The sequence below is a fragment of the Melospiza melodia genome, unplaced genomic scaffold (assembly GCF_035770615.1).
Source record: "Melospiza melodia melodia isolate bMelMel2 unplaced genomic scaffold, bMelMel2.pri scaffold_91, whole genome shotgun sequence".
NCBI lineage: Eukaryota > Metazoa > Chordata > Aves > Passeriformes > Passerellidae > Melospiza > Melospiza melodia.
Window position 1 is genome coordinate 163,719 of NW_026948805.1, and position 27,764 is coordinate 191,482.

The following is a 27,764-nucleotide window of genomic DNA, read 5'->3' on the forward strand; positions in this document are numbered from 1 at the left end:
CCACCTAATTGACCTCTCCTGATACAAAATATTAGGTCTAGAGGGGCTAGCCAGCCTACAACTTATAGCAAGCAAAACTGCCACCACCCTCCACTCAGGCCTAATCAAAGCTTACGTAGGATCATTCACCTTATCCATTCTCATCATCCTCATATCCACATACAGAAATAACCAATGGTCCTCAACCTTTGTAATAACCACCAAATCCTCAAAATCATCATCAACACCCTAATTGACCTCCCAGCACCATCAAACATCTCAACATGATGAAACTTCGGGTCTCTAGTAGGTGTTTGCTTAATTACTCAAATTGTCACAGGTCTTCTGCTAGCTATGCACTAGACAGCAGATACCCATCTAGCCTTCTCCTCTGTCGCTCACATATGCCAAGACGTACAATTTGGCTGACTCATCCGCAACCTCCACCCAAATGGACCCTCCTTCTTCTTCATCTGCATCTACCTACACATCAGCTGAGGACTCTACTACAGCTCATACCTAAACAAAGAAACCTGAAACATTGGAGTCATCCTCCTCCTAACCCTCATAGCAACTGCTTTCGTAGGATACGTCCTACCATGAGGCCAAATATCATTCTGAGGAGCTACTGTAATCACAAACCTATTCTCTGCCATCCCTTACATCGGGCGAACACTAGTCAAATGAGCCTGAGGCGGGTTCTCTGTCGACAACCCCACACTGACCCGATTCTTTGCTCTCCACTTCCTCCTTCCCTTTGTCATCGTAGGCCTTACTCTCGTCAATCTCACCTTCCTCCACGAAACAGGCTCAAACAACCTGCTAGGCATTCCCTCAGACTGTGACAAGATCCCCTTCCACCCATACTACACCATCAAAGACATCCTAGAGTTCGTACTAATCCTCTCCCTACTCGTCTCACTAGCCCTATTCTCCCTCAACCTCCTAGGTGACCCAGAAAACTTACCTCCAGCCAACCCGCTAGTCACCCCTCCTCACATCAAACCTGAGTGATCTTTCCTATTTGCTTACACCATCCTCTGATCCATCCCAAACAAACTAGGAGGCGTACTAGCTCTAGCCGCCTCAATCCTCATCCTGTTCCTCACCGCACTACTACATAACATCGAAACTATGATCAATACTCTTCCGCCCCCTATCACAAATCCTATTCTGAACCCTTGTTGCCAACATCCACATCCTAACTTTAGTAGGCAGCCAGCCAGTAGAACACCCCTTCATCATCATCGGCCAACTAGCCTCATTCACATACTTCACAATCATTCTAGTTCTGTTCCCCCTTGCGGCTGCCCTAGAAAACAAGCTACTTAAACTTTAATTAACTCTAATAGTTTATAAAAACATTGGTCTTGTAAGCCAAAGATTGAAGACTAAACCCCTTCTTAGAGTTACCCCACCACCCACCTCAGGAAGAAAGGACTCAAACCCTCTGCTCCAACTCCCAAAGCTGGCATTTTTAACTAAACTACTTCCTGACCCTACCGCTAAACAGCTTGAATTGCCCCCCAAGACAACCTCCACACAGGCTCCAACACCACAAACAAAATCAACAACCCTCACCCCCCAATCAAAAGCAATGCCAGCCCCTCTGAATACAACACAGCCACCCCACTGAAATCCAGCCGGACCAACAACAAACCCCCACTATTCACCGTCCCCTCGTCCATCAACAACCCCAACACATCCCCTATAGCAAGCCCCACCATCACAACCAACCGCATCCCAAAACCATAACCAAGAACACCCCAACTACCCGAAGCCTCCGGTTAAGGATCCGATGCCAACGACACTGAATACACAAACACTACCAACATTCCCCCTAAATAAACCATAACAAGTACCAAAGGAATAAAAGGGACCCCCAAACTCACTAGTCAGCCGCACCCCACAACCGCTGCTACAACCAGCCCCAACACCCCATAGTAAGGACACAGGTTAGATGCAACTGCCAAACCCCCTGGAACAAAACACGGCCCTAAAAAAAAAACCAGATTCTATCATAAATTCCCACTTGGCCTCTCTCCGAGATTTACAGCCTGAAAAGGCGTCGTTACAAAATTTAACTATACAGGAACACCTAAATACGTCCGTCATTCCTTCCCCCTCCCCCCCGCACATTTTCTTCTTGCTTTCAGGGTATGTATAATAATGCATCACACTCTCTACCCCATCAGACAGCTCATGAAGTGTAGGATAATCCACATTACACGTCAAGCTCTTCCACCAAAAACCAAAACATTATCTCCCAAATGGCTGGTATTCAGCCAGCCTACCTACCAGGCACATTCTTGCTTCAGGTACCATACAAGCCACGTATTTCTACCCAAGGCCAAGTCGCAAGCACCACCCAAAGACCCAGGATCTTACCTAATGTACACAACACCCAACCTAGAGAATGAGGAATATCCCAGTACACCTTTGAATTCCCCTAGTGTACAGTATTCGCTCACCTCCTAGGTAATATTCTCAGCCAACAGCCTTCAAGCATTCTCAAGCAAGAGGACATGGTTATCTATTGATCGTGCTTCTCACGAGAACAGAGCTACTCAACGTCATATGTGCTTTAGGTTATTGCCCTCAAGCGCTTACCTCTCCTATACTTGCTCTTTTGCTCTATTGGTTGTAACTTCAGGATCATAACTTGCTTCATTCCCTCCTCCTTGCCCCTCACAGATACAAGTGGTCGGTTGAATACTCCTCCCTAACTTCATTACCTCAGCATACCGACCTCTTACACTTGTTTTCTTTTAGCATCTCTTCATAAGCCCCTCAAGTGCAGAGCACGTGTTATCTTCCTCTTGACATGTCCATCACATGGCCGCCGAGCATATGAATCCCCAATGTGGAGAGCATTATTAATAATTGGTTAGCTGAGAAAGGCCACACTGATATAATGCCACTGGTTAAGCTGAAGGAGAAAAGTCAGCAGTCAGCAAGCTGAAAGGAAGAGTCAGCAGCGACCTTCCTGCAACATGAGGATAGGGAGTTGAGATTAGTCCTGAATATATTCTAAGAATATGTAGAAAGTATCAAAAGTAGAACCATAGGAATGTAGAAGTAGGCGTAGGTGCTGATATGCAAGCTGACCAATCCTGAGCTCAACTTTTGCAATATGTATGAAGCTCATTATTAACTGTATTTAACCCGCCGTACTGATCAATAAAATTGAGCCTGTGATGATCAAACTGATGTCCTGGTTCCCTTCTGTCGACAAATGGTGGAGAATGCGGGCATAACCGAATCTCTGCCCTTTTTCTCGGATTAAAAGAAAAAGGGATTACGCCACGGTCGGGGAAGTTGGGTTTGGGTCCCAGCAGCTGGGACGGTGCCGGAATTTGAAGCACCCTTAAGGTTCACAACTGTGACTTAAGCCAATACGTGTCCACCGGAGCCTGGAGAGCTGCAACAGCGCGCGCTGATTAATAGGTATGGATAGGCAAGCGGCATATGATTTATTTACCGCCTATTTAGAGCGGCGTGGGATAAAAGGGATAGATTTAAAAAAGGAGTTACCAGGGTTATTAGCTTATGGCCATGCTAAGGGTATCTTTTCTAATCCTCATACAGTTCATGAGTTATCAGAGTGGAGAAAGTTTGGGGAAATATTGTGGGATACAGTACTAGACGATGATAAGTCAGCAAAGAAATTCGGGAAGTTATGGCGGGTGGTGTATAACACGTTACTTCAGCAGGTCTCTGAGAGAAAGGCAGCAGAAAGGGCAACAGAAGCTCATAAGAGGAATATAGGGTATGGTCGTGAAGATGATCCCCTGGCACCTTCTGTAACTAAGGTACTTATGCCTAAGAGTCCCCAGCAAAGTGGTGTGGAGGATTTCTCTATAGGCGCAGTGGAACCGTTTGCACCTTTCCTGTCAGAGGGGGAGGGCGAGTCGGATGGTGGGGGTAGGGGCAAGCCAGCTTTGCCTCCGCCACCAGCTTCAGGCGGGTCAGATGGTGGGGGTAGGGGCAAGCCAGCTTCGCCTCCGCCGCCAGCCTTGCCTCCGCCGCTTCCCCTCAGTGAGCCGGCTCCGCTTACAGCTTCAGTGGGGGGGTCACCTCCCCCGCCCGAGCCGGCTCCAGCGGGGGGGCTGGCTCCCCCTCGCAGGCTGGCTCCGCTTGAGTCGGCTCCGGTTTCACTGTCAGCTCCAGCGGGGGAGGGGGGGCTCCCGCTTCCCCCGCGCGAGCCAGCCTCTGCTTCACTGCCCCCCCCGCGCGAAACCTCGGTGTCTGCACCGAAGCGCCAGCAGCATAGCACCCTTAAAGGGCCAGATCCCATCCCAGGGGCACACCGTGATCCATGGGGGGAGATGGCTAAACAGAGGAGGGAAGCTTGGGCTGCTTTGGCGAAAGAAGTAATGCAAATGGGGGATGGTGAGGCGGTGGAAATAGCTTCTAGTCTTGCATGTCCAGTTACATACACACCACAGTATGATGGACAGGGGAACCTTACGCATAATATAGCAGAATATACTCCCTTAGATTGGAAGCTGTTAACTCAGCTACGTTCTACGGTTAGTCAGTTTGGAGTAAAAAGTGAACCTGTTAAGCAAATGTTAGATTATCTTTTTAATACTCAGGTTTTATGTCCTAATGATTTAAGAGGAATAGTTCGGTTGATATTCACTCAGCATCAGCAGTTATTATTTAATGCCCATTGGCACGCGTTGGTAAATGAATCGGTTGCTGTACAACGAGCCCAGGGAGACCCATTACATGGGGTGACAGTAGAGGAGCTGATGGGCTTAGGGGCATTTTTACGTACAGAGGCACAGATGATATCGGGAGCTGATAAACTTAGAGAGTCTATGAGGTTGGTGCGTGCTGCAATAGATATGGTTAAAGAGCCAGGAGGGTTACCGGCTTATATGGGCATTAAACAAGGTAGGGAAGAATCATTTGGAAATTTTATCGATAGAACAGCTATTGCTATAGATCGGGCTGGTGTTGCAGGGTGCTATTGAAGCAGGTGTGCTTTGCAAAATAGCAATCCAGCAACCCAAAGAGTGTTAGCTACTTTAGGGGCAAACTGGACTATTGAGGAAGCATTAGAGTGAATGGCATTAATGCCAACAGCTTCACAGACATTTATAGCAGAAGCCTTAAAGGAATTAGGATTAGGGTTGCAAAAGCATAGTCTACTCAAAATCAGGTGTTAGCTGCTCTTGCTCCTCTCCAAAGCGGCTCACTGGCAGTCACGTAAAGAGGCTCGAGACCATTCATCAAGTGTTACCGATGCGGCAATGAGGGACAGACACAAGTTGCCGCCGTGACATCGGAGACACCAGCTGCTGCCGTGACATCGCTGCTACCTCCTGTCTGCAACCCGCAACAACACGGAGCCTCGGCTTGGACTTATCAGCAGCAGTAGACATCACACTAATGACGAACCGGCCTGAGAGTATACCCACTGGAGTAAAGGGTCCTCTTATATTAAATGGACAAACATGTGGAGCATTATTGCTGGGACGTTCCTCTATAACTATGTTGGGATTATTTGTTTTGCCTGGTGTTATCGATGCGGACTTTACAGGGGAAATACAAATTATGGCTTACACCCTTTATCCTCCGATTAAAATTACAAAAGGACAACGCATTGCACAATTGGTACCACTGTCACAAATGACATCAGGAATACAATCATTTACTGGGCAAGCACGGGATGAAAAAGGTTTTGGCTCTACTGGTGTTACACTTTATCTGTGGATTTACAAAATAGACCAAAACAAAAGGTTGAAATTACCTATGGGCATCAAAGCATAACCCTTTATGGATTATTGGATACAGGAGCAGATACTAGCATCATTTCTCCAGAAGCATGGCCACAACATTGGCCTCTATTTCCCTCATCAAACATGCTCACAGGAGTGGGAGGATTTACATTGGCAAGCAGGTTGCCGTCTTTGTCTGTGTGCATTGAGAATCAACAAATATCTGCTGTGTTTTCAATTGTTCAACTGCCTCCTACAGTTTCCTGCTTAATTGGAAGGGACATTTTAACACAATTGGGAGTGGTGTTAACTGATCAGCACCCTTTGGGGTAATTGCCATTGCTTGGACTTTCCCCATTCCACTCACCTGGAAAACGGATACATCGGTGATGGTTAAGCAATGGCCATTAAAAGGGGAGAGTCTTATGCATGCCCATGAATTGGTACAGGAACAATATACAAAGGGACACCTGCGACTGTCCACAAGCCCTTGGAATACACCTATTTTTGTAATCAAAAAGAAATCAGGGAAATATCGTTTGATACATGATTTGAGGGCTGTAAATGACCAAATGGAACCAATGGGGGCCTTACAGCCTGGTCTTCCAAATCCAGCTATGATTCCAGAACACTGGCCACTTTTAATTATTGACCTAAAGGATTGTTTTTTCACTATTGGCCTGCATCCTGATGACATGAAGAGATTTGCTTTTACTTTACCAGCAATAAATCGTGGGGAACCAGATAAAAGATTTGAATGGACATCTCTTCCGCAGGGCATGCGCAACTCTCCCACTTTATGTCAGCTTTATGTTGATGCAGCATTACAGCCACTACGTCGTAAATGGCCAGCAACTATAATATATCATTACATGGACGATATTTTGTTTGCACAGCAACAGCCATTCTCCTCTTTACAGATTAACACCATTATAAATACTCTTGCTGCATATTCACTTGTTATTGCTGCAGAGAAAATTCAGACTACAAAACCCTGGAAATATTTGGGATGGACTTTGACGGATCAAATAGTGATACCACAAAAATTGGAATTACAATTGGACATTAAAACTCTACATGATGCACAGAAGTTGCTGGGAGACTTACAGTGGCTGAAACCTATTGTGGGAATACCAAATCACTTATTAGAAGCCCTACGGCCTTTGTTAAAAGGCGTGGACCCTACTACTCCTGTACACCTGACAAAGGAGCATCATCTTGCCTTGCAGCAAATTAGTAACTGTGTACAGCAAGGGTATGTGTCTCGTCGACAACTCGACCACCCCATTGACCTTACTATTTGGAATAGCCCTTGCCACTTGCTTGGTGCTCTCTCTCAGTTGCAAAAGAAAACGGGGGAGATACGGGTGTTGGAATGGTTATCACCACCACTACAGCATAAGAAAACAATATCTTCAAAAATTGAACAATTGGCTGCATTAATCAAAAAGGGGCGTCTCAGAATTCTTGAAGTGGATGGTAGAGAACCTGCTACTATTAGATTGCCTATGGAAAAAGAAACCTTGGACTGGTACTTGATAAATTCAAAGAATTTACAAGAAGCATTATTGATGTCACCTGCTAAAGTAGAGACTAGTAAATTAGTGCCTAGAGTTTTGCAATGGATGACAGAATGGAACTGGATTACTCGACCTTTAAGAGAAGAAAACCCCATAGAAGGAGCTATTACAGTTTTTACAGATGCAGGAAAGAAATCAAGGCGTGCTGCTGTTATCTGGCAAGAAAAAGGACAATGGAAGCATCAACTCCTCACAGCAGACCCTGCAGATAGCTTACAAACTTTGGAATTGTTAGCAGTAGTATGGGCGGTGTCCAACTTACAGGAGCCTTTAAATGTGGTCACAGACTCTATGTATGTTGCAGGAGTAGCCAAACGAATAGAGGAAGCAGCAATTAAGGAAGTGAATAATAAATGATTGTATGAGTTACTGATACAGTTAAGGAAGGCTTTACGAGAAAGAAAGGCAGCATATTCTGTGATTCATGTTAGGAGCCATAAGTGGTCTGAAGGTTTAGGAGAAGGGAATGAACGTGCAGATAAATTGGTTACCCTACCCATTGATAATTCTTGTCCTATTGACAAGCACACATTGGCCAGAGAAGCACATAGTAGATATCATCAAAATGCAAGAGGTTTGGCAAAACACTTTGAGCTGAGTTTGTCAGAAGCCAAGGCCATTGTCAGAGCATGTCCAACATGTAGTTATCATAATGGTGGGATAGGTCTAGGCATCGGGGTTAATCCTCGAGGTTTAAAAATAAATGAGATATGGCAAATGGATGTTACACACGTAGCTAGATTCGGTAAAGTCAAGCATGTGCACGTCACCATAGATACATATAGTCATTACATATGGGCTACGGCTCAGGCAGGACAGAAAGCTATACAGGTTATCAGACATCTGTTAAGTTGTTTCGCTCTTATGGGAGTTCCAAAGAGTATCAAAACGGATAATGGTCGAGGTTATGTAAGTGCTAGGGTCCGGAAGTTTTTGAATCAGTGGTCTGTTAAGCACGTGACAGGTATTCCACACTCTTCTACTGGACAGGCAATAGTGGAAAGAGCAAACGGTACCCTTAAGCAGTATATTGAAAAACATCAAGATTTGACAGATCCACAAGCATGTTTGGCTAAGGTTTTGTATGTGATTAATCATTTATGCATTTTTGGGGAAGATGCAATGAAACATCATCCGAGGTCAGGTCAGGAAAATACTAAGGAAACAGAGGTCTGGGTTAAGTATAAGAACCCAAGTACAGGATTATGGGAAAAACCTGCAAAGGTATTATATTGGGGTCGGGGGTATCTTTGTGTTTCCTCACCTACAGGGCCTTTGTGGGTGCCTGCTAAGTGGACTAAACCTGTTTTTGATGCAGCCTCTGGTGGATCGCCTTACGGAGGAGGACAGGGAGCGACTGGGAAAGAAACTGCTTCTAGTCCTACAACCACTACTGTTTCAATTGAAGGGGTACTCGGAAGCGGTGGACAGAGCACTGACACGTCACTACCGGACGGCCCGGGAGTTGATTGGTTTCATTGACTCATTATCAACTTTTCACTTAACAGATCCAGCGAAACTACATTGCCTTGACTGTCACAATTCACATTGTGCTGCCTGGATAGCTCTACGTTGTGGGGGTTGTAAAAGAACTTTTTGGATAGAACAATCATTATTACGGGATTTGTGGTGTCATACTTGTGAACACGAGCATACGTGGGGAAAAAGCTGGCAAGATGAATTAAGGAGACAAACGGGGCAAAACGCATATATAGCTTTAAATCTTTATGAGTCTCCTGAACAGAAGGTTCTTGCTTATTATCGATGGGAAATACAATGTATTGTAAATAGAATTAAGGTTCAAAGTAAATCACGTATAGTTTCTATAAGGTGTAGGAAATTAGTGCCTTTAACACAGCATTCAGTTGTAGGACCCTTCCAAGGGGATCCTGATAGAGCATTAGATTGCTGCATTGATAAGTTGAAAAAATTAAGTTTGCAAGTGACAGGACCAGTGAAATTAGGAGCAGCAAGATTGAAGACAGATAAGAAAAAGAAGGCAAAAAAGGGAGCGGTCTCATTTGAATAGGGGTATCAGTGATTGCTAATTAATTTTCTATGATTAGAACAATTTTACTGTTGTGGGACCCTCGGGAGGATATAGTTGTTGAGGAGGATAACGAACAAGAACTACGATTACGAAATAAGATACACCTTGTGTTAAAGAAAGACCTTGAGCTGTTAGCCTCATATAGTAAAAAGGCTGAAGAGGCTTTGCGATCACCACCATTGAATTGGTTGCTTTGGGTTGAAGATACACAATTTTATACTGGTCCTTACTTACATTCACTTCCTTGTTATGTTTGCAAAAAGGATAAAGATAAATGCTATGCATGGGTAGCTTTGCATTGTGCAGATTGTAATCAGGTTTATTGGTATTCACAGAAGTCATTGGGATATTTATGGTGTACATCTTGTTTTGGAAAGTGGATTCGAAATCATATCTGGGTTAGAGCTCTTGAACAAAGTACTGGCCTGCCAGGACGGACAGGATTACAGCTCTTTGAGAGTGCAGAACAAGTGGTTATAGCATATCTTAGGTGGAAGTTACAGGAAAACCTTAGAATATTTGAAATTACTAAAGCCTCACGCATCATAGCAGCTCGCTGTAAAGCTGATTTGCCTTCAAACTTACCTCGTGCTATACTTGTGAGCAAGGATGCTGATTTAGAATTAGATCAGTATATTCAAAAATTGACTCAGCCTTACAATAGACAATCTAGCAAACCAGGGAAAAGACAGCAAAGAAAGAAAAAACAACGTAAGCAGAAGGAAGAAAAGGAGAAGCAAAGTAAGCAGAAAGAAAAATGAGGTTTGTTTTTGTAATACTGCTCAATGCTGTAGCAAGTGAAGCAGTAGGAGTAACACACTTTAGTCAACCAAGGGAAAATTTATGGGTAACGCTTGCTAATCAAACTAACCAATCATCACTTTGTCTTAGTCTTGGAGGAGTCACTAACCCATTTCGAACATGCCTGGTGGGACTTCCGGTGTGGTCTCCTGGAGAATTTTGCAGTTTGATAAACAATCAAACCTTATGTATGTCTAACATGTCAAACATCACATTGCCGGTGCAACAAGGGTATACTGCAGGTCAGAGTGATGGCTATCATCAATGCTTACTAATCCAATCACTTAACACCTCTTTGCATTCTCCTCCTGAAGAATTGGATCTTTTTGGAAGTACAAATGCCAGCATATCTAACACTACAGCTGGTGGATGGTTTAGCTTCAAACTTTTGGGTGCTCAGAATTTAAACCAACCTAAAGAAACATGGGCCACCCTAGATTCATCCCTGAATGTGAGTGAATTCTCTCCACAGCATTACAGTCAATGTAACGGCACAAATATCACAGCACCAATGAAATTACCCACAGGAATATTTTTGATTTGTGGAGACAGGGCATGGAATGGTATACCAGCTAAACCACAAGGTGGACCCTGTTTTTTGGGAAAATTGTCACTGTTTCATCCTAATGTGTCCTTGCTAATGCAGCTGAGTCAAAATTCAAACAGGAGAAAACGTAGCATACGTGACTTAGACTGCAGCAAGATAGGAGATCCACGGTTTTGGGGCACATTCAAACAGGTGGTGGTTTCAACTATCTTACCAGGAGGATCTGCCAATAAAGCCATGAATTTAGCAAAACAATTAGGATGCTGGGCAAGGGATGAGCTGAACAAGACATCACAAATTCTAGACATGCTAACTGCAGATGTGCAAAGTGTTAACCATGCTGTTTTGCAAAATAGAGCTGCTGTAGATTTTTTGCTCTTAGCACAAGGGCATGGATGTGAAGAGTTCGAGGGAATGTGTTGCATGAATCTGTCTGATCATTCAGTGTCCATTCACACTAAGATAAAAGAGTTACAACAGGGACTTCACAAACTTAAGGAAGAAGACGGTTTAGGAATTGACGAATGGCTTAAAGGCTTAGGACTCGGACCGTGGCTGAGGAACCTTGTGATCTATGCTATAGGATTGCTGGGTGTAATTTTACTGTTTTTGCTTATTTTGCCTTGCATCTTTAACTGTATCCAAAACATGGTCAGCCGTACAATAGCAAAAACATGGCAAACTAATCTCCTTGCACAAGAAGAAAACGGGGGAAATGTGGAGAGCATTATTAATAATTGGTTAGCTGAGAAAGGCCACACTGATATAATGCCACTGGTTAAGCTGAAGGAGAAAAGTCAGCAGTCAGCAAGCTGAAAGGAAGAGTCAGCAGTGACCTTGCTGCAACATGAGGATAGGGAGTTGAGATTAGTCCTGAATATATTCTAAGAATATGTAGAAAGTATCAAAAGTAGAACCATAGGAATGTAGAAGTAGGCGTAGGTGCTGATATGCAAGCTGACCAATCCTGAGCTCAACTTTTGCAATATGTATGAAGCTCATTATTAACTGTATTTAACCCGCCGTACTGATCAATAAAATTGAGCCTGTGATGATCAAACTGATGTCCTGGTTCCCTTCCGTCGACACCCCTAACACCCAGAATGTCATAATCTAATGGATAAGGTGGTTGCAAACTTGGCACTGATGCACTTTGACCCCATTCATGAGGGCGCGCTGCCTACCTCTAGACAACAGATAGTGTAATGGTTGCCAGACGTATTAATTATTTTATCATTCATTAGGAATTAACATTTAAATTCCATTTTACGCATCTATTTTTCTATCTAGACTTTATTTTTTTATCAAATAACTAAGCCACATATCCCCACATTGTCCAAACTACTTACCATCAATACACTTTCAATTAACTTTCTTCTATATTCCCTATTGTCAAAAATAATAACCAGCCACCATCATCACTCCTCTAACCACCCCCAAACAAACATAATATTAATTCCAAAGCTAGCCCCTCTCCAAAAACCAAACCAAAACACAAACCATGATGACAAACCATCAACCAACTCTCCACCAAATTTCACGTCCTTGTAGCTTATAGAAAGCATGACACTGAAGATGTCAAGATGGCTGCCACACACACCCAAGGACAAAAGACTTAGTCCTAACCTTACTGTTAGTTTTTGCTATGTATATACATGCAAGTATCCGCGCTCCAATGTAGATGCTCTGAACACCTCAATCAGGCAGATAGGAGCGGGCATCAGGCTCACCACAACCGTAGCCCAAGATACCTTGCAATTGCCCCACCCCCACGGGTAATCAGCAGTAGTTAATATTAGGCAATGAGTGTAAACTTGACTTAGCCATAGCAAATCTAGGGTTGGTAAATCCTGTGCCAGCCACTGCGGTCATACAGGAGACCCAAATTAACTTTATAATGGCATAAAGAGTGGTCACATGCTGTCCAAGTAGCTAAGATTGAAAAGCAACTGAGCTGTCACAAGCCCAAGATGCCAAAAAAGCGTCCCCATCAAAGAAGATCTTAGAACAACAATTAATTGAACTCCGCAAAAGCCAGGGCCCAAACTGGGATTAGATACCCCACTATGCCTGGCCCTGAATCTTGATGCTTACACGTACTTAAGCATCCGCCTGATGCTTTAAGCACCAACGCTTAAAACTCTAAGGACTTGGTGGTGCCCCAAACCCACCTAGAGGAGCCTGTTCTGTAATCAATGATCCACGATATGCCTGACCATTCCTTGCCAAAACAGCCTACATACTGCCGTCGCCAGCCCACCTCCCCTGAAAGCCAACAGTGAGTACAATAGCCCCACCATGCTAACAAGACAGGTCAAGGTATAGCCTATGGAATGGTAGCAATGGGCTACATTTTCTAAGTTAGAACATAATGGCAAAGGGGTATGAAAAAACCCCTTGAAGGTGGATTTAGCAGTAAAGTGGGACAATTGAGCCGTCTTTAAGCTGGCCCTGGGGCATGTACGTACCACCTGTCACCCTCCTCGCAGGCGCCCCCCCACCCCCCCCCCACCCATAAACTAATAAGCTATTTAGCCAAAGATGAGGTAAGTTGTAACAAGGTCAGTGTACCGGAAGGTGCACTAGGGCTACCAAGATGTAGCTTAAGCAAAAGCATTCAGCTTACACCTGAAAAATGTCTGCTAACACTAGATTGTCTTGATGCTAAACTCTAGCCCAATCGACATGACCTGGAATAACAAAGTTACTCCCCCGCACCCAACTAAAGCATTCACTAGTCCCAGTATAGGCGATAGAAAAGACACCATTGGCGCGATACAGACCACGAACCGTAAGGGAAAGATGAAATAATAATGAAAACTAAGCTATAAACAGCAAAGATCAACCCTTATACCTTTTGCATCATGGTCTAGCAAGAAAAATCATGCAAAATTAATTTAAGTTTGCTACCCCGAAACCCAAGCGAGCTACTTACGAGCAGCTGTTATTGAGTGAACCCATCTCTGTGGCAAAAGAGTGGGATGACTTGTCAGTAGAGGTGAAAAGCCAATTGGGTTATAGCTGGTTGCCTGTGAAACAAATCTAAGTTCACTCTTAATTCTTCTCCAAGGAAAACCTACGAACCCAAATGAAGTAAATTAAGGGGCATTTAAAGGAGGTACAGCTCCTTTAAAAAAGAATACAATCTCTACGAGCAGATAAATACTGGTTTTTCCAACTGCATCATGGGCCCTCAAGCAGCCATCAACAAAGAGTGTGTTAAAGCTCAACACTACAAAAATATAAGAACCTCATGACTCCCTCCCCATTAACAGGCTAACCTATATTCAAATAGGAGAAATAATGCTAGAATGAGTAACTAGGGTCCTCCCTCTACGACACAAGCTTACATCTGTACATTATGAGCAAACCACCAATATACGACAAATCAAACAAGCACAGTATTAAGTATCTTGTTAACCTGACAGAGGAGCGTACATTAAGAAGGATTAAAACCTGTAAAAGGAACTAGGCAAACCCGCAAAGGCCCAACTGTTTACCAAAAGCATAGCCTTCAGCAAACCCAAAACAAGTTTTGAAGGTGATGTCTGCCCGGTGACTCATGTTCAACGGCCGCGGTATCCTAACCATGCAAAGGCAGCAGAATCAATTGTCCTATAAATTGAGACTAGTATGAATGGCTAAACAAGGTCTTAACGTTCTCTTACAGGCAATCAGTGAAATTGATCTCCCTGTACAAAAGCTGGGATAAACCCATAAGACAAGAAGACCCTGTGGAACTTGAAAACCAGCAACCACCTTAAAACACATACTCACCTACTGGGTTCACTGACACATAAGCTTCTGGTCTGTGTTTTTTGGTTGGGGCAACCTTGGAGCAAAACAAAACCTCCCAAAATTAGACCACACCTCTAGACTAAGAACAACCCTCAACGTGCTTATAGCATCCAGACCCAATACAATTGATCAATGGACCAAGCTATCCCAGGGATAACAGCGCAATCTCCTCCGAGCGTCAGTATCGACAAGGAGGCTTATGACCTCGATGTTGGATCAGGACATCGTAGTGGTGCAGCCGCTACTAAGGGTTTGTTTGTTCAACGATTAACAGTCCTATGTGATCTGAGTTCTGGAGCAATCCAGGTTGGTTTCTATCTATGATGAACTCTTCCCACTACGAAAGGATAGGAAAAGTGAGGCAAATACCACAAGCAAGACTTCGCCTTAAGTAATGAAAACAACTAAATTACAAAAGGCTATCACACCACACCACGTCCAAGAAAAGGACTAGCTAGCATGGCAGAGCTCGGAAAATGCAAAAGGCTTAAGTCCTTTAACTCAGGGGTTCCAGTCCTCTCCCTAGCTTAACCCAAACCACCCTCAATGACCAACTACCCCCTCTTAATTAACCTCATCGTAGCCCTCTCCTATGCCCTCCCAATCTTAATCGCAGTAGCCTTCCTTACACTAGCAGAGAGCAAAATCCTAAGCTACATTACAACAGTAGTCCTAGCCCAACTATTCAGCCTTCCCTGAAGGTCTGCCAGTCTGCATTTTCAAAGAAATGCTTGTCCCAGAAAACTGAGGAAATGACAGACTCTGCTGCCACAGACTCTCCCATGGAGCCATCGGAAGCCTTGCAGGTTCCCTTGTAAATGCTGCCCCTGTGGCTACAGACACCCCCTTTTTAGCTGAACACCTTGACAGGAGCTTTACCAAACCAGAGGTATCCTAATGCTCTTTCTGTTTCAAAATCAGAAACTCAGTCACTAAGAAAGAGCAGGAAGACATACAAAAGCCAGGTTAGGATACACCTTAACCTAAGTAGAGAGGAAACATCTACTTACCTGTGAAATGTGTCACAAAATAGGCACCATAGGTAATGCCATAAGCAGCGAAAAGCAAAGGAGCAATTCGCTCAATCATTTTAACACTGTTCTGCAAGTTTGCAGGCTGTGCTTACACACTGGAAAAAGCAAGGCTCCTGTCAGTGTGCAGCAGCCCACTGACAATTGCCTCAATCAGGAGGATTCTCCTGAACTGAGCAAGGCCTAGGGCTGCTCTGACACTCAGGCCTTCCGTGTACCAAGGCAACCTTCTGATGTCACTATGACAAGGTGGCAACCATGCCCTGACATCACAAAGCAAATGCTCCATGTTGGTCTGTGAATTTATGCCAAGCAATAACCAACCTTCCCTACAGCAAACAGAAAATAGCCTGGGAAGTTCTCCTCTGTCACAAAGCAGCACAAATTCCCCTTGTGGGCCAAACTCTGTCTTTCAAGGGATCCAAGAGGAACTCCAGGAGTGCACAAAGCACCTACAGCCTGTACCCCAACTGAGCACTCAGATGGCACCCAAGCAAAGGAAACAAGACCAAAAAAATGGCCCAAAGCATTGCTCATCTGAGAAATTACCCTTCCTTTAACTTTTTAAAGGTTTATTAAATCTTAAGAAAAGGCTGTATAAGGAAAGATTGCAGCACTGGGAAGTCTCCATGATTAGCAGCCACATGCTCATCTACAAAAGGGATGCTCTGCTTTTTATACCCTTAGCCCCTCACAATGTTTTGTCAGTGAACTCTTTCTCTGCCATCAAGTGGTGGAGATTACTTTCTTGCATCTTGACTGGAGGTCAGGTGTTGTTACACCCTGCCTGCTGGTCACAAGCCAGCCCTCCCCAAATGCCCTGACTACCAAGGCTATTACAAGGGGGATAAGAAAGAGGACTATGGGAGGACATATTACAATCACAGCACTTTACATTTGAACATAATATCTATCCACATAATATCTACCTCTTAATTGTGACGGCCAACTATTACATTACTCACCTCTAATGCACAGAACTAAGAGAGAAGGCACTGTTGGCATAACAGCTGAAATGCTTCCTAACAAATCTCCCCACATATTTGCACCTTTATTGGACATGCCCAGGACTCCTGTGGATGTACATCTCTGCCTTTCTTCCCCTTTGGTAGCAGTCAAACTGGTAACTTGTGGGGAAGCCAAGGGCTTTGTGGGGCCTGCATTGCTCTGCACGCACACAGGCCACCCGTGGCACAGAGCTTTGGTGCCTAAAAAGATCAACCAGAGGAAAACAGCTGGAGGAGGTTTCATTTGGACCTTTCTTAGCCGCTAACAGAAGTTGTCAAAAAGAAAGTGACCAAGCAAGGCCTGATCCCTGCTGCCAGCTCAGGGTTAGAAAGGAGGCATTACTTGATTTCAGTGCTGGGTGCACAGGGAATCACTTCCCTAAGCCCTGCACACCCAGCAATCTCACCTAGTAATTTGTATCCATGGAACTAAGACATATTCAATACTTTGCTGAAACTTACTGGCTAAACATTACCTCCAATTTTTTGACATATTTCAATCACTTCTCAGAATTTATTGACATCAGAGTAGGAATGTCCTGTAGCTCCCTGCTGGTCATTGTCACAGGTTCAGGTGACCCATGCACAAAATAACCCAGGACAAAACTGGGCTTGCAAAGCAAATTCATTCTATTAGTTGCAGTAGCATATAATACATACTGACCTCTGGATTCCCAAAAATCCACTGAACAGGAGAAGGAGTTGGAGCGTGGTGCTCGGCAGCAGAGGCAGGTAGGCAGTGCACTTCCAGGACATCCCCTGGATCAAAACGCTGTGCATCTCATCCTTCTCAACCCTTCAGCCCAGAACTAGGCCTTGTATCTCCTGCTTAGGAGTGGAATTTTACAGCAGGAGTTAGAGCAGCAGCTCACACATGCCTGGCGTGTGAGATGAGGCCATGATGGCTCAGGATGACTCCATGACTCCCTGCCACCAAGGGCTGCATTGTGCATTGTTCTCCTTTCAAAGCTTGACTGCTCACCCATTGACCAATCCATTGTTTCTCTTTCAAGGGTCATGGTCCCACCTGCTAAACAAGACACTTTTCTTCATTGTCTTGTCAACCTGCTCAAACATGGATCAAATATGGCAGGGCCTGGGACACGACTCCAGTTCTGACACAGTCATTTGGGAAATATTCCCATTCCTCAAACTCTCCTTTGGTGGTCAAGAGCCTCCTAAAACACTTTCTTCCTTTTGAATGCATTCCAGCTACCTTCTTAGCAGGACCGCTCTCCTTATTCTCAAGGCCAAGATAGCCACTTGCACACAGTAAGCACTGCAGTGGGGGAATACATGGTTCAGCACTCCTGTTAAAGCTAAAGGAATTCAAAAGACTCTGCCCTGTTTGTTAGACTAAATGCCTCTCCTTCCTATTCTGAGAATCAAACACCAGTGTTTCATCAATACACCCTGCAGGTGCTCTTGCTGAGTGAAGCCACATTGCTGTGTCAATAAAGCAGCCGGGACTCAGTTTCTTCATGCAGGAAAAGCCAATTCTTTATTCACATAACTCATTTTTATGCTGTTTTCACAGACTTGTGTTCAACTTCAACTGGCTGGTAGTTTCCTTGCCACACAATTTATTGCTTAGAAGGTGTATTAGTGTGTACATGTTAAGACTCTCTCTTTTTAAGACTCACTGTTACTCAGGTGATTACATTTTTCTTTCGTGGATGCTCATGGGACAGGTTTCTTGTTTATTACAGATGCAAACAGTTTTCTTAGCACAATAGCTTGTGCTAACTGCACTCATGACTATTCCCATGGGAAGTTAGCTGGCTGCACATAGAAGATGGAACAGGCCAGCTGGGAATTTACCGCAGTGTGGTAAATAGGTATGATTCGTGCTGATAACAATTGAAACAAGAATCAATATTGATACAGCAATTAATATTTGTAAATATTAAAACAGGTAAAATTAGTAATGCCGAAGAAAAAGGGAGAGGAGGGGCACCATGCCCCCCCCCCCCCTCCCAGATGTTCAGGAACAGGAGGAAAGCAAGAGATAATGGTTGCTAAAAATTAACAAAGAAGGAACTCTCTGGTTGTGTCCCAGGAAAATGCTAATTATAAGGGATTTATTGCCTTGATACTCTGTCGAAGGAAGGAGACCAGGACACCAGATGGTTCATCACAGGTCCAGTTTATTGAAGAAAGCATCAAACACTTATACAGCAAATAACAAGCTTATGAATATTCTGTAAGCCAAGCAATCTATTGGTTAAACTATACCATCAGCTCTTCCTCATTGCTTTGGGCCTACGTTCTCTACTTCTCACGTCTCGTTGTCCATTTCTTTATCATACTCAGCTAGGCCCAAGGACACGTTATCTTGCAGGTGCAAGATTTGGAATTAGCCACGGTCTTGTACTTTTCCATTCTCTAGTCAGCTAAATTCCCAACAGACACCTGCCTGCAAGAAGGCCTCTGCCCTAGTTAGGACATCTTTACCAAATTAATTCGGCTGTGTCCTCTCTCCTCAAGCCACTCTTTGACAAAACTCTCCACAGTACTCAGATGTAGTAATTATGTTAGTTTTGGCTTACATTGTATTGGCTTGGTGTAACCCAAAGGTTAATTAAAGGACACAGAGGAGGACTACAAAATCTTCATCAGAGGACCCCCAAAGACTTGTGCAACCACCAACCAAGTGGTGGCATATGGATGGTAAAGGTGATGATGAGGGCAGAGGTAGAAGTGTGAAGAATCGAAAATGGGAGGAGACGGCATTGACACATGGCATATAAGGACGAATATTCACTTGGCAAGCTTGTATGTGATGTGGCAAGGGTCCCAGAGGCCTGCACTCCATACCCCGCAGTTATCTGTTGCTTATGCGCTATTATTAGAAACAAATTATCCCTTATTTTAATCAAATTCTATTCTATCCAATTTTATATTTTTATATTTTAAATATTCAATTAAAATTGCTACTACTTTTAATATTGTTTGGGGTTTTTTTTATGACGGGATAATTGGGCAAACATAACAATAGGTAGGCCTTATTTTATAAGGCCTTTCTTTTCTAATAACCCTACCTGTGTGCAACACATTATGATTTTTTTTCAGAAATTAATGAAGAAAATGCAAATTGCCTGCTGAAACCCTTCTGCCCCCTTCCAAATCAGTTTATTCCTCAAGCACATGGCTCAGGCACATCCCTGATGTGCCTCTCTCCCAGCAGCTCAGAGCTGCATTGCACAGTGCTTGCTGTGTGCCAGAGAGCACAAAGCAGGCTGGCCTGGTGGGCCTGAATATTTCTGCCAAACACTCTGCATCTCACACCTTTGCTCTGGCTCAGTGCAGAACTGCAGGGTTGCAGGCGCTTCCTCTCAGAGCTGCGTGAGGCGCTGGCTCCTGCAGATGGGCCCTGCCAAGCTGTCCCTGCCTCACGCTGGCCTCGCTTCCCCTGGCACAAGTGCCGGGCCTGAAGGAGCTGCCCTGTGCTCCAGCCTGCCGAGCAGCCCGGCTCCCTGCCCCGGTGCCCAGAGTGCTGCACACACTGCTGGCCTTTGCCAGGAGTTGCAGGGCAGCTGGCAGAAGAGGAGGAATCCTCAGCCAGCCCAGCGGCCCGCGGCTGCCCTTGGCCTTTCTCTGCTCCTGGGCACACTCCAGATGGCCATGGCCTCCAGGCCGGGCTGTGCCCAGCACAGCTGCGCTTCCCCTCGGCAGCAGCCAGCTGCCACCTGGGCTCTGAGGGCGGAGGATTCGCCCGCTCCCAGCAAGAGGCACCCAGGTCTCGGCTGCTGCCTCTTGCAGCTCCAAGGGCCTCCTTCCAGCCTGCCTCTGCCGGGGCTCAGGCTGCTCCAGCCTCTGCCGGGGCTCTGCTGGGGCTCCAGCCCGGGCAAGGCCGGGCCCACTCTCACCTCACAGGTGCTGACAGCTCTGCACCACAGGAGACCTTCCCGAGCACCCTCTCTGATCTTTCTGCTTTCTCACTTGAGCAAGGCTCTCCTCCAGCCAAAGAGATTATTGCATTTAGGGAGCCCCAATGCTCTCCAGTCACAGCTGAAGGCCTGCATCTGTATAAGATGTTTGGGCTGCCCCATTCTTCCTGTGCTTTTGCTTTTAAATGCCATTGCCCTTTCTGCCTAAAATAGAAGTACCAAAGATGGCCAAAAACAGACCAGTGGGCCATATTCCAAAGGCAGTGTGGTCTGGAGAGGATGAATGAAGAACATCCTTCCCCACTTTCACACCATGCCAAAGACACTGTTTCACTTTCCACCTTTAAGAAACAACAGACAATTCAGAAGGAATTCTCGAGTTTATTCGCAGAGTGAGAAGGAAGGGAATCTTCAAGGTGAGTTGTGGTTTCAGAAACTTTATTGATTTTCAATCCTACTCTGCAGTCCTATTAGACAATCCTACTCTAACCCTAACCCTTACCTTAACCCTTACCTTAACCCTAATCCTTATCCTTATCCTTATCCTTATCCTTATCCTTATCCTTATCCTTATCCTTATCCTTATCCTTATCCTTATCCTTATCCTTATCCTTATCCTTATCTTTTTCCTTATCCTTAATCTAATCCTAATCCTAATCCTTATCCTAATCCTAATCCTTATCCTAACCTACAATCCTACTCTAAACTGTTTGAGGAATAAATGGTCCTGATGATTGTCACATTCTTGTCTCCTTCCTCTTCTTCACTGAAACAATCAGTGGCACCAGGCTGGACGCAGGCTCAGCAAATCTTACAAATGGATGCTGCCCAAAGGGAAAAAAAACAGATCAACAAAAAACAATGAACCATGACTTTCCAAGCTCAGTGCTTCACAGGATTCCTCCTGCTCCTAGAAGGATGCAGGAAGAGGAACAATGGGACTGTCTACACCTCCATCTTTATGTGCAGGACTTTGCCATCACAGGCAAACCTGGCCCAGAATCCCACTCATCCATTTATACAGGTGTCTTCATCTTGCTGAGATTTTAGCCCTGCCAGTGCTCTAGAAATGGTGCTTTCTGTCCTTGGAGTTTCTTCTTTTCAGGAAACTCCAAAACCTCTCATTGGTCCCTCTGAAAGACAGGCACTGTGCTGATTGCCACAGGGACAGAAAGCAGTGTCTACCTTTCCATGCCCTGCCCCTCGTGTGCTGGATGGCACCTTCCTTCCCAGCAGGGCCAGCCCAGTGGCACTGGGCCCTGCAGTTCCCTCTCTGCCACACAACCTGCCAGTAACCCTGGCACAGTTCCCGTCTGCTTGAGCGTGCCAGGCAGCAGATGGGGCTGGGACAAGTCCCTCCCAGCTGTCCCTGTTTGCGTGGCAGAAACCTCTGAGGGTGGGCTGGGGGGCACAAACCAGGGCCCCTCAGAGGCTCACAGTGAGCCCCCCACAGCCCCTCTTGCCCACAGCCAAATCTCTGACTCCTAGGCTGGGACTGGCTTCCTTGGGTTCCTCCTCCACCATTTCATGTCTCTGTACCCTGCATTGCTCTACTTCAATTCTGTTGCCATTACATAAAACTGAACACCCCACCAAATTACAAAAGAAGGTGACAGAAACAGCCAGAGGACCTCTCTGACTCAGGAAATGCAGAGAGAGGTGGGGTTGCTCAGTTTTGTCAAGAACAGGCCCCAGGGAGACTTTATTGCCACTTTCTAAAACTTCAGAGTGGCTTTAAGGAAAGTGGAGGACATCTTTTTTAACAGGGCCAGTTACAATAGGATGTGGGTGAATATTTTTTAACACAAATAGGATCTAATCAGAACTTGTTTACTCGGAGCATGGTGTGACCCTGGCACAGCTTGCCCCAAGAGGTTGTAGGTGCCCCATCCCTGCAACCATTCCGGCTCAGTGGGAAAGGGCTCTGAGAAACTTGATGTCTTTAAAGAAGTCCCTGCTCATTGCAGGACACTTGCACCAGAGGACATTTGCAGGGCCCTGCCAGCCCAGCCCAGTCTAGGATTCCTCACTGTTTTCATTTGAAGATCACCAAGAGTGGAGGTGAGGAGGAAGGGGGCTCATCTGCTGCCTTGGGCGTGAGTGGAGGAGGAGCCCATCCCTCAGAGCCTGTTTCACCTGCAGCCCCTTCACATGTTACCTGCAGGAGCTCCTTGGCAGACCAGCGCCGCGCCTCGTCTCTCTGCAGGCAGCAGCTCAGGAAGTCACGCAGGCAAGATGAAAATAGGTTGGGCTGCTGCAGCTTTTGTCTTCCTCCTGTGGCTATCAGGAGTTGGGGCTGGGGAAAAAGGAGACACCAGGCTCCACCTGCTTTCCCATCTGTCACTGCTCTCCCAGATCCCACTGATTAAGCTCCACTCTGCAGTGGCAGTTTCTGCCCTGGCAGAGACCCAGAGATGACTTTCCTTTACCAACCAAAAACCCCAAACCCTGATGCAGCCACAGCCTCTCCAACATCTCACAGATCTTGCCTTGGCAGCTGATTACATTGACTGACCTAATTAGTGGGAACTACATCAGCACAAGCACATTTCCTTCCCTGACGATTCATACCAGCTTGAGAGGCTTTTTGGAAGAAGGACTTTGCTATACTAACTCTACTGTATCCAAGGGTTAGTACATGGAAAGTATTTCTGCAGTGCTTCTTGGTCCCTTAAGCACCGCTGCCACAAAACAAACCTAATCAAGCTTTTTGCTTTGTTCTTGAAAACAATGGGAATTGGAGGGAAAGAAAGGAAATCCACCAGGTATTCCTCAGGTAAGGAAACAAATCTTTGGAATCTCATCTTCAACACAGACACATTATGATCCATGCACAAATGTACTGGGATGAAAACACCTGCTTGGACACACAGGAGCTACCTGCATCTCTGTTTCTCAGCAGTCTGAAAATTTCTGCTTTCCTTACATGGAAAAGAAAAACCTTTCATGGTCAAATCAGAAGGAGAGGTTCCATCCCTACGGTCACCCTCTACTCATTTGGCTACTCAAGTCAATGCATGAATGGTAGGCCCATCCCAGAAAGTGCCAGGAAACAAATGGGAGGTTTTGGCAGGCTCTCCACATCACCAGGCTCTGGCTTGGTGACGTGCAGAATGTGGCTTGGGCTGGGAGAGAAACACGGTCACTGAGTGTTTCAGCAGCACTGCACAAGAAGCAGAAGAGACTCTGTGGCCTTTACACCCTCATGCCCGGGTTTCAGGCACGTTTCCCAGTGAGAAGAAACTGCACAGGGGGTTAAGTTCCTCTCTAAAAACCAGTGCCTTAGCAACTTTCATGTGTTTGGCCTTCTTTTCTTCATTTCTGGAAATGTAACACCAGTTCTGAGAGGCTTGCCTTGTGGTTTTAGGGGCATCTTCACAGACAGACAAGTGGGAACAACTTGAAACCCAAAGCAAATGTTGCCTGAGAAGAGCTGGGTAATGTTTGCCTGTGGTGAGGCTTGAGCTGTCTGGCAATCCCTTTCCATGATGTGCAGAAACATCCAGCTGCTCCCCAGAACTCAGTCCCTCTGGGCACGCAGGCCTCTGGAAACACCTGACAATTCCAGCCTTTCTCCTGCTCAAGAGCATCTAACCTAAGCTGAGCTCCAGTTTCTTCAGCAAGGCCAAGGATGCTCACTTCTATGCAGCTGACAGTGTCTGTGGAGCTCAGCAGGTCTTTCTGATACTCCTCAGGCCAAGGAATTACAGTGTAGATTGGCAAGACATTGGCTGATCATTATCCAGTGTGGTTCATGTGGAACCAAGCTCTAACACGCTGACAAGTCAGGGGGAGAGAGCTCATTCTGCTTTTGCAAGATGGTATTTAGAAACATAAGACACCAACTTGGAACTATTCAAACCTCAACTTGCAGAATCCATCTCAAATAGACAAAAAGAACAATGGCAAGAGGCCTTGGAGTCTCCATAAAAAGGCCCACCACTGTCATGATAACTCTGTGCTCATGGCACTGAAATAGATGGTGACCAAAGAGACTTTGCTATTATCCTCTTCAACCCAAAGGAGAATTTCAAAGCCAGAAATGGCAATGCACTCCCCTTGTGTATAAATAATTTATGCGGCTTTCTGTCCTTTTCCCACATCACCAGAGGTGAGAAAGAGGGTTTTATCCTGACTCTCAGCTGAGCTCAGCCACTGGCCATGGTGGGGAGCTGGAGCCCTCCCTGTCATTATAACACTGCAGGCCAGGGATGGCCCTGCTCCTGAGGTAAAGAAACACAGCACTGGTGTCAACTGCCCACGTTGGATTCCAGCCCAGGCACCTGCCTGCAAGCTCATCAACTTGTTAAAGTACCAAGAAACAGCCAAGGGTTTGGCAAACAATTCTAACTGCAGTCGGAGAAAAACACATCCAAAACTTATCCAGGCCACCCACACACGTGACTGAACAATGTACAGATGACTTGAAAGCCTGAAAGTTTCAACAACCACAGGATTTGGAAAAGATGCTACAGAATGGAAGAGAAGAGCTGCATTTAAAAAATGAAAAAGCAAGCAGAATTGCTTGGGCATTGCTTTGGTAGTAGGTTTTTTTCTCTTTTCCTTTTTTGTTTACTTTTCTTTTTCCTTTTTTCCTATGTTTTCTATAAAATTGAAACTGGGAAGGTCTAACCTCTATTTCTCAGGATATTTATCACATGTCTCCCATCTCCACTGAAAAATTCTTGTCCTTCAGAAACAGAGTTCCAACATTGTTCAAAAAACATGTGAGAAATGTCAGGCACGGCTGGAGGCCAAAATGGCAGGTTTCTGACCTGGTTAGGTTTCTGAACTGCCACTTCCCTTTCTGATACAACCAAAGCTACAGCAGATGCTGATGTGTTGCAGGGGCATTTTTAGAAGGGGACCTTGGTGGAAGTGGTGCCAGCAGATGGCAATGGGATTTTTTCCAATTGCACACAGAACATGGGACGGCTGAGAAAGACCTTGGGATCAGTGAGTATTTGCACCTTACCAAGACAGGAGTTGCATTCCAGGAAGGAACTTCTCGTTCCACCATTTCGATGCCCACAATTCCCAAAGACCATATGTCCACTTTGGGGCCACATGGTTGACCTGTCACCACTTCAGGCGCCAGCCACCCAGCAGCGCCGGCCACGGAGCTCCGTCTGCCCTGCTCAGGGCTGAGCTGAGCAAAGAGGCCAAAGTCAGCTGTGGAGAAAAAAACAAACCGTGAAAGCCGGCTCCAATTAGGAAACCAAGCAAAAGAATTCCTCACTCTCAGGCTAAGAATGTGCTGTTGAATCTCCTGGAGAACTGTCCACACTCGATTTCCTTGGGGCTTTAGCCAAGGGAGTATGGAATTGGCCACTTCCAAAAAAACCCAGGTTTCTTAATGCTGCTCACAGCAGTGGACTTTAGTCCCCTGAAGCTTTAGATTGTAGATCCCTCTGTCTAGAAGGGACACACACAGAGCAAGGCCACTCTTGACTGCTTGTGGTTCCTTATACCTCTGTGCACGTTGCAACTGTGCCCTCAGCTCGCAGCAGGGGTCCCTGCACTGCCACCAGCACCATTTTTGGGGAGATGGCAGTCACTCCAAGCAGCCCCACACCCACATCCCTGGAACGCTGCACCTGACCAAGAATATACTGACCCAGCTTGACAGAACCGTCAGTTCTGAGAAGGATGTTGCTGCTCTTCACATCTTGGTGGATGACATGGTTTGAATGAAGAAAATCCAGTCCTTGCAGGCACTGAGCGAGAAAACAGAAACAGGAGGGCAAAAATGAGTGATGTGATTTCATCACAAAAGAAAGGAAACAAAGAATCGAAAAGATTCCCTCTCCAGGGGAATGGGGAGTAAGGGCAGAACAGTAATGGCCACTGAGAGGAAGAGCTTGCTGCTCCAACACTTGCAGAGCAGGACCTTTCTGAGGAAAGGCACATCAGCTTTTGAAAGAGCAACAGCACCTGCTGTTGTAGGCTGTCCCCTGCAAACCAGCCAGGACGACTCCTGCTGCAGTGGACCTGCTTTTTCCATGCAGAGGACAAAGGAGGGGTTTGGAAAGGAAAAGTCCTTCCCTTTGGTGTTTAGTGGATCACTTTTGGGTGGGAGGCTGCATGGAAAAGATTTTCTTGCTGGCCTCAGCACAGGCTTGGAAGTATCACACCAGTCACTTTCGGAAGCAAAGAGCATTTTGGCTGCACTTCTATCCTTTTCAGCTGAGGACTCTGAGAAATGAGTATTTTTTCTTTTCTGTCATTTCAAATCCTGCCACAAGCACCTTTCCTTTTACAGGCAAGGAATGCAGTGAAGACAGACTCCAGGCAAACATTTAGAGAGGCAAGGTGGAGAACAGCAAATACAAGAGACAGAGTGAGAATACAACAGCAGGAGATAAGAGTACTGGCACTGAGTACAGTGAGTGCAGGGGCACTGGCAGGCCTTTCCCTTGAGATGCTTTTACTTGCCCATAGAATAGCAGCAACACAGAAACAAAGCTTGGCACAGGAAATCACTCCAGCTCTGAGCCCCTGTTTCCCAGACAATGCTGCCCAAGCCCTTGGAAACACAGCTGGGATTGCTGACCTCCCGACTGATGGCTGCCATCTCATCTTCCGACAGGTAGGTCTGGCTGATGACATTGCTCAGAGTGCCTCCATCCATGTACTCCATAACCAGGGACAGTTCCTCACCCACAAGGTAGCTGAAAGAAGGAAACAAGGGCATGGAGATGAATGTACATGGCTAAGTTGCTGTTTGGAAAAGACAGGTTGGTTCTTCTTTTCAGGTCCCTTTGAGACAAAGACAAAATAAAGGAAGAGACATTCCCTCTTGGCTGTGCGTTGTTTGCCATCTGTGCAGTCTCAAGGAGAAAGGCACAGCTGCAAAAAAGGAGATGTCTTAGATGGGCAGCAGGCAAAATGTGCAGTTTAGTAACAGCCCTGATAAAAAAAAACCTGTCATGCATGGTGTTTCTGGAAAAAAAGCACCTAGTCTTCCTGGCATGCATAGCAATGGGAAACAGTGGCAACAATCCAAGGGAAATCCTTTTTAGTTTACCTGGACGTAAGAAGACACTTGAAAAAAATCAAGCTCCAAAACAAAGTGGTGGCTGTGAATATAGAGATCATTGATTTAGTAAGACACAACTCATCCGGGTTTTTGAACAATTTTCAAATACCATGTGCCAGCGAAGACTAATGCAGACAAAATGCAATCTCTTCCCATCCACTGGAGATGAACAGAGCAATAATAATTAGCCAATAATTACAGCTCTATTTTCTGCCAGTGACCAAAGTGGGATTTTACCTTGCATGTTTGCAACATGCAAACAAACATTCATGGGACAAAAGCACAACTCACCTGTCTAAACAGTTGACCAGGT

The 27,764-nt window shown here is 45.5% G+C and overlaps 1 protein-coding gene and 1 pseudogene across 1 annotated transcript; one reads left to right on the forward strand and one right to left on the reverse strand.

Moving 5' to 3' along the window:
* The first annotated feature begins 282 nt into the window (after nucleotides 1-282).
* LOC134414020 (cytochrome b-like) lies at nucleotides 283-993 on the forward strand (annotated as a pseudogene).
* Nucleotides 994-21,050: 20,057 nt separating this feature from the next.
* LOC134414026 (serine/threonine-protein kinase PAK 3-like) lies at nucleotides 21,051-25,476 on the reverse strand. The gene is made up of 3 exons (XM_063148023.1): nucleotides 25,388-25,476; nucleotides 22,571-22,708; nucleotides 21,051-21,236 (listed from the first exon to the last, which is right to left on the reverse strand). Exons 1-3 carry the CDS (start codon nucleotides 25,430-25,432, stop codon nucleotides 21,150-21,152), a joined length of 270 nt encoding a protein of 89 aa, XP_063004093.1. The 5' UTR covers nucleotides 25,433-25,476; the 3' UTR covers nucleotides 21,051-21,149.
* Between the last annotated feature and the right edge of the window lie 2,288 nt (nucleotides 25,477-27,764).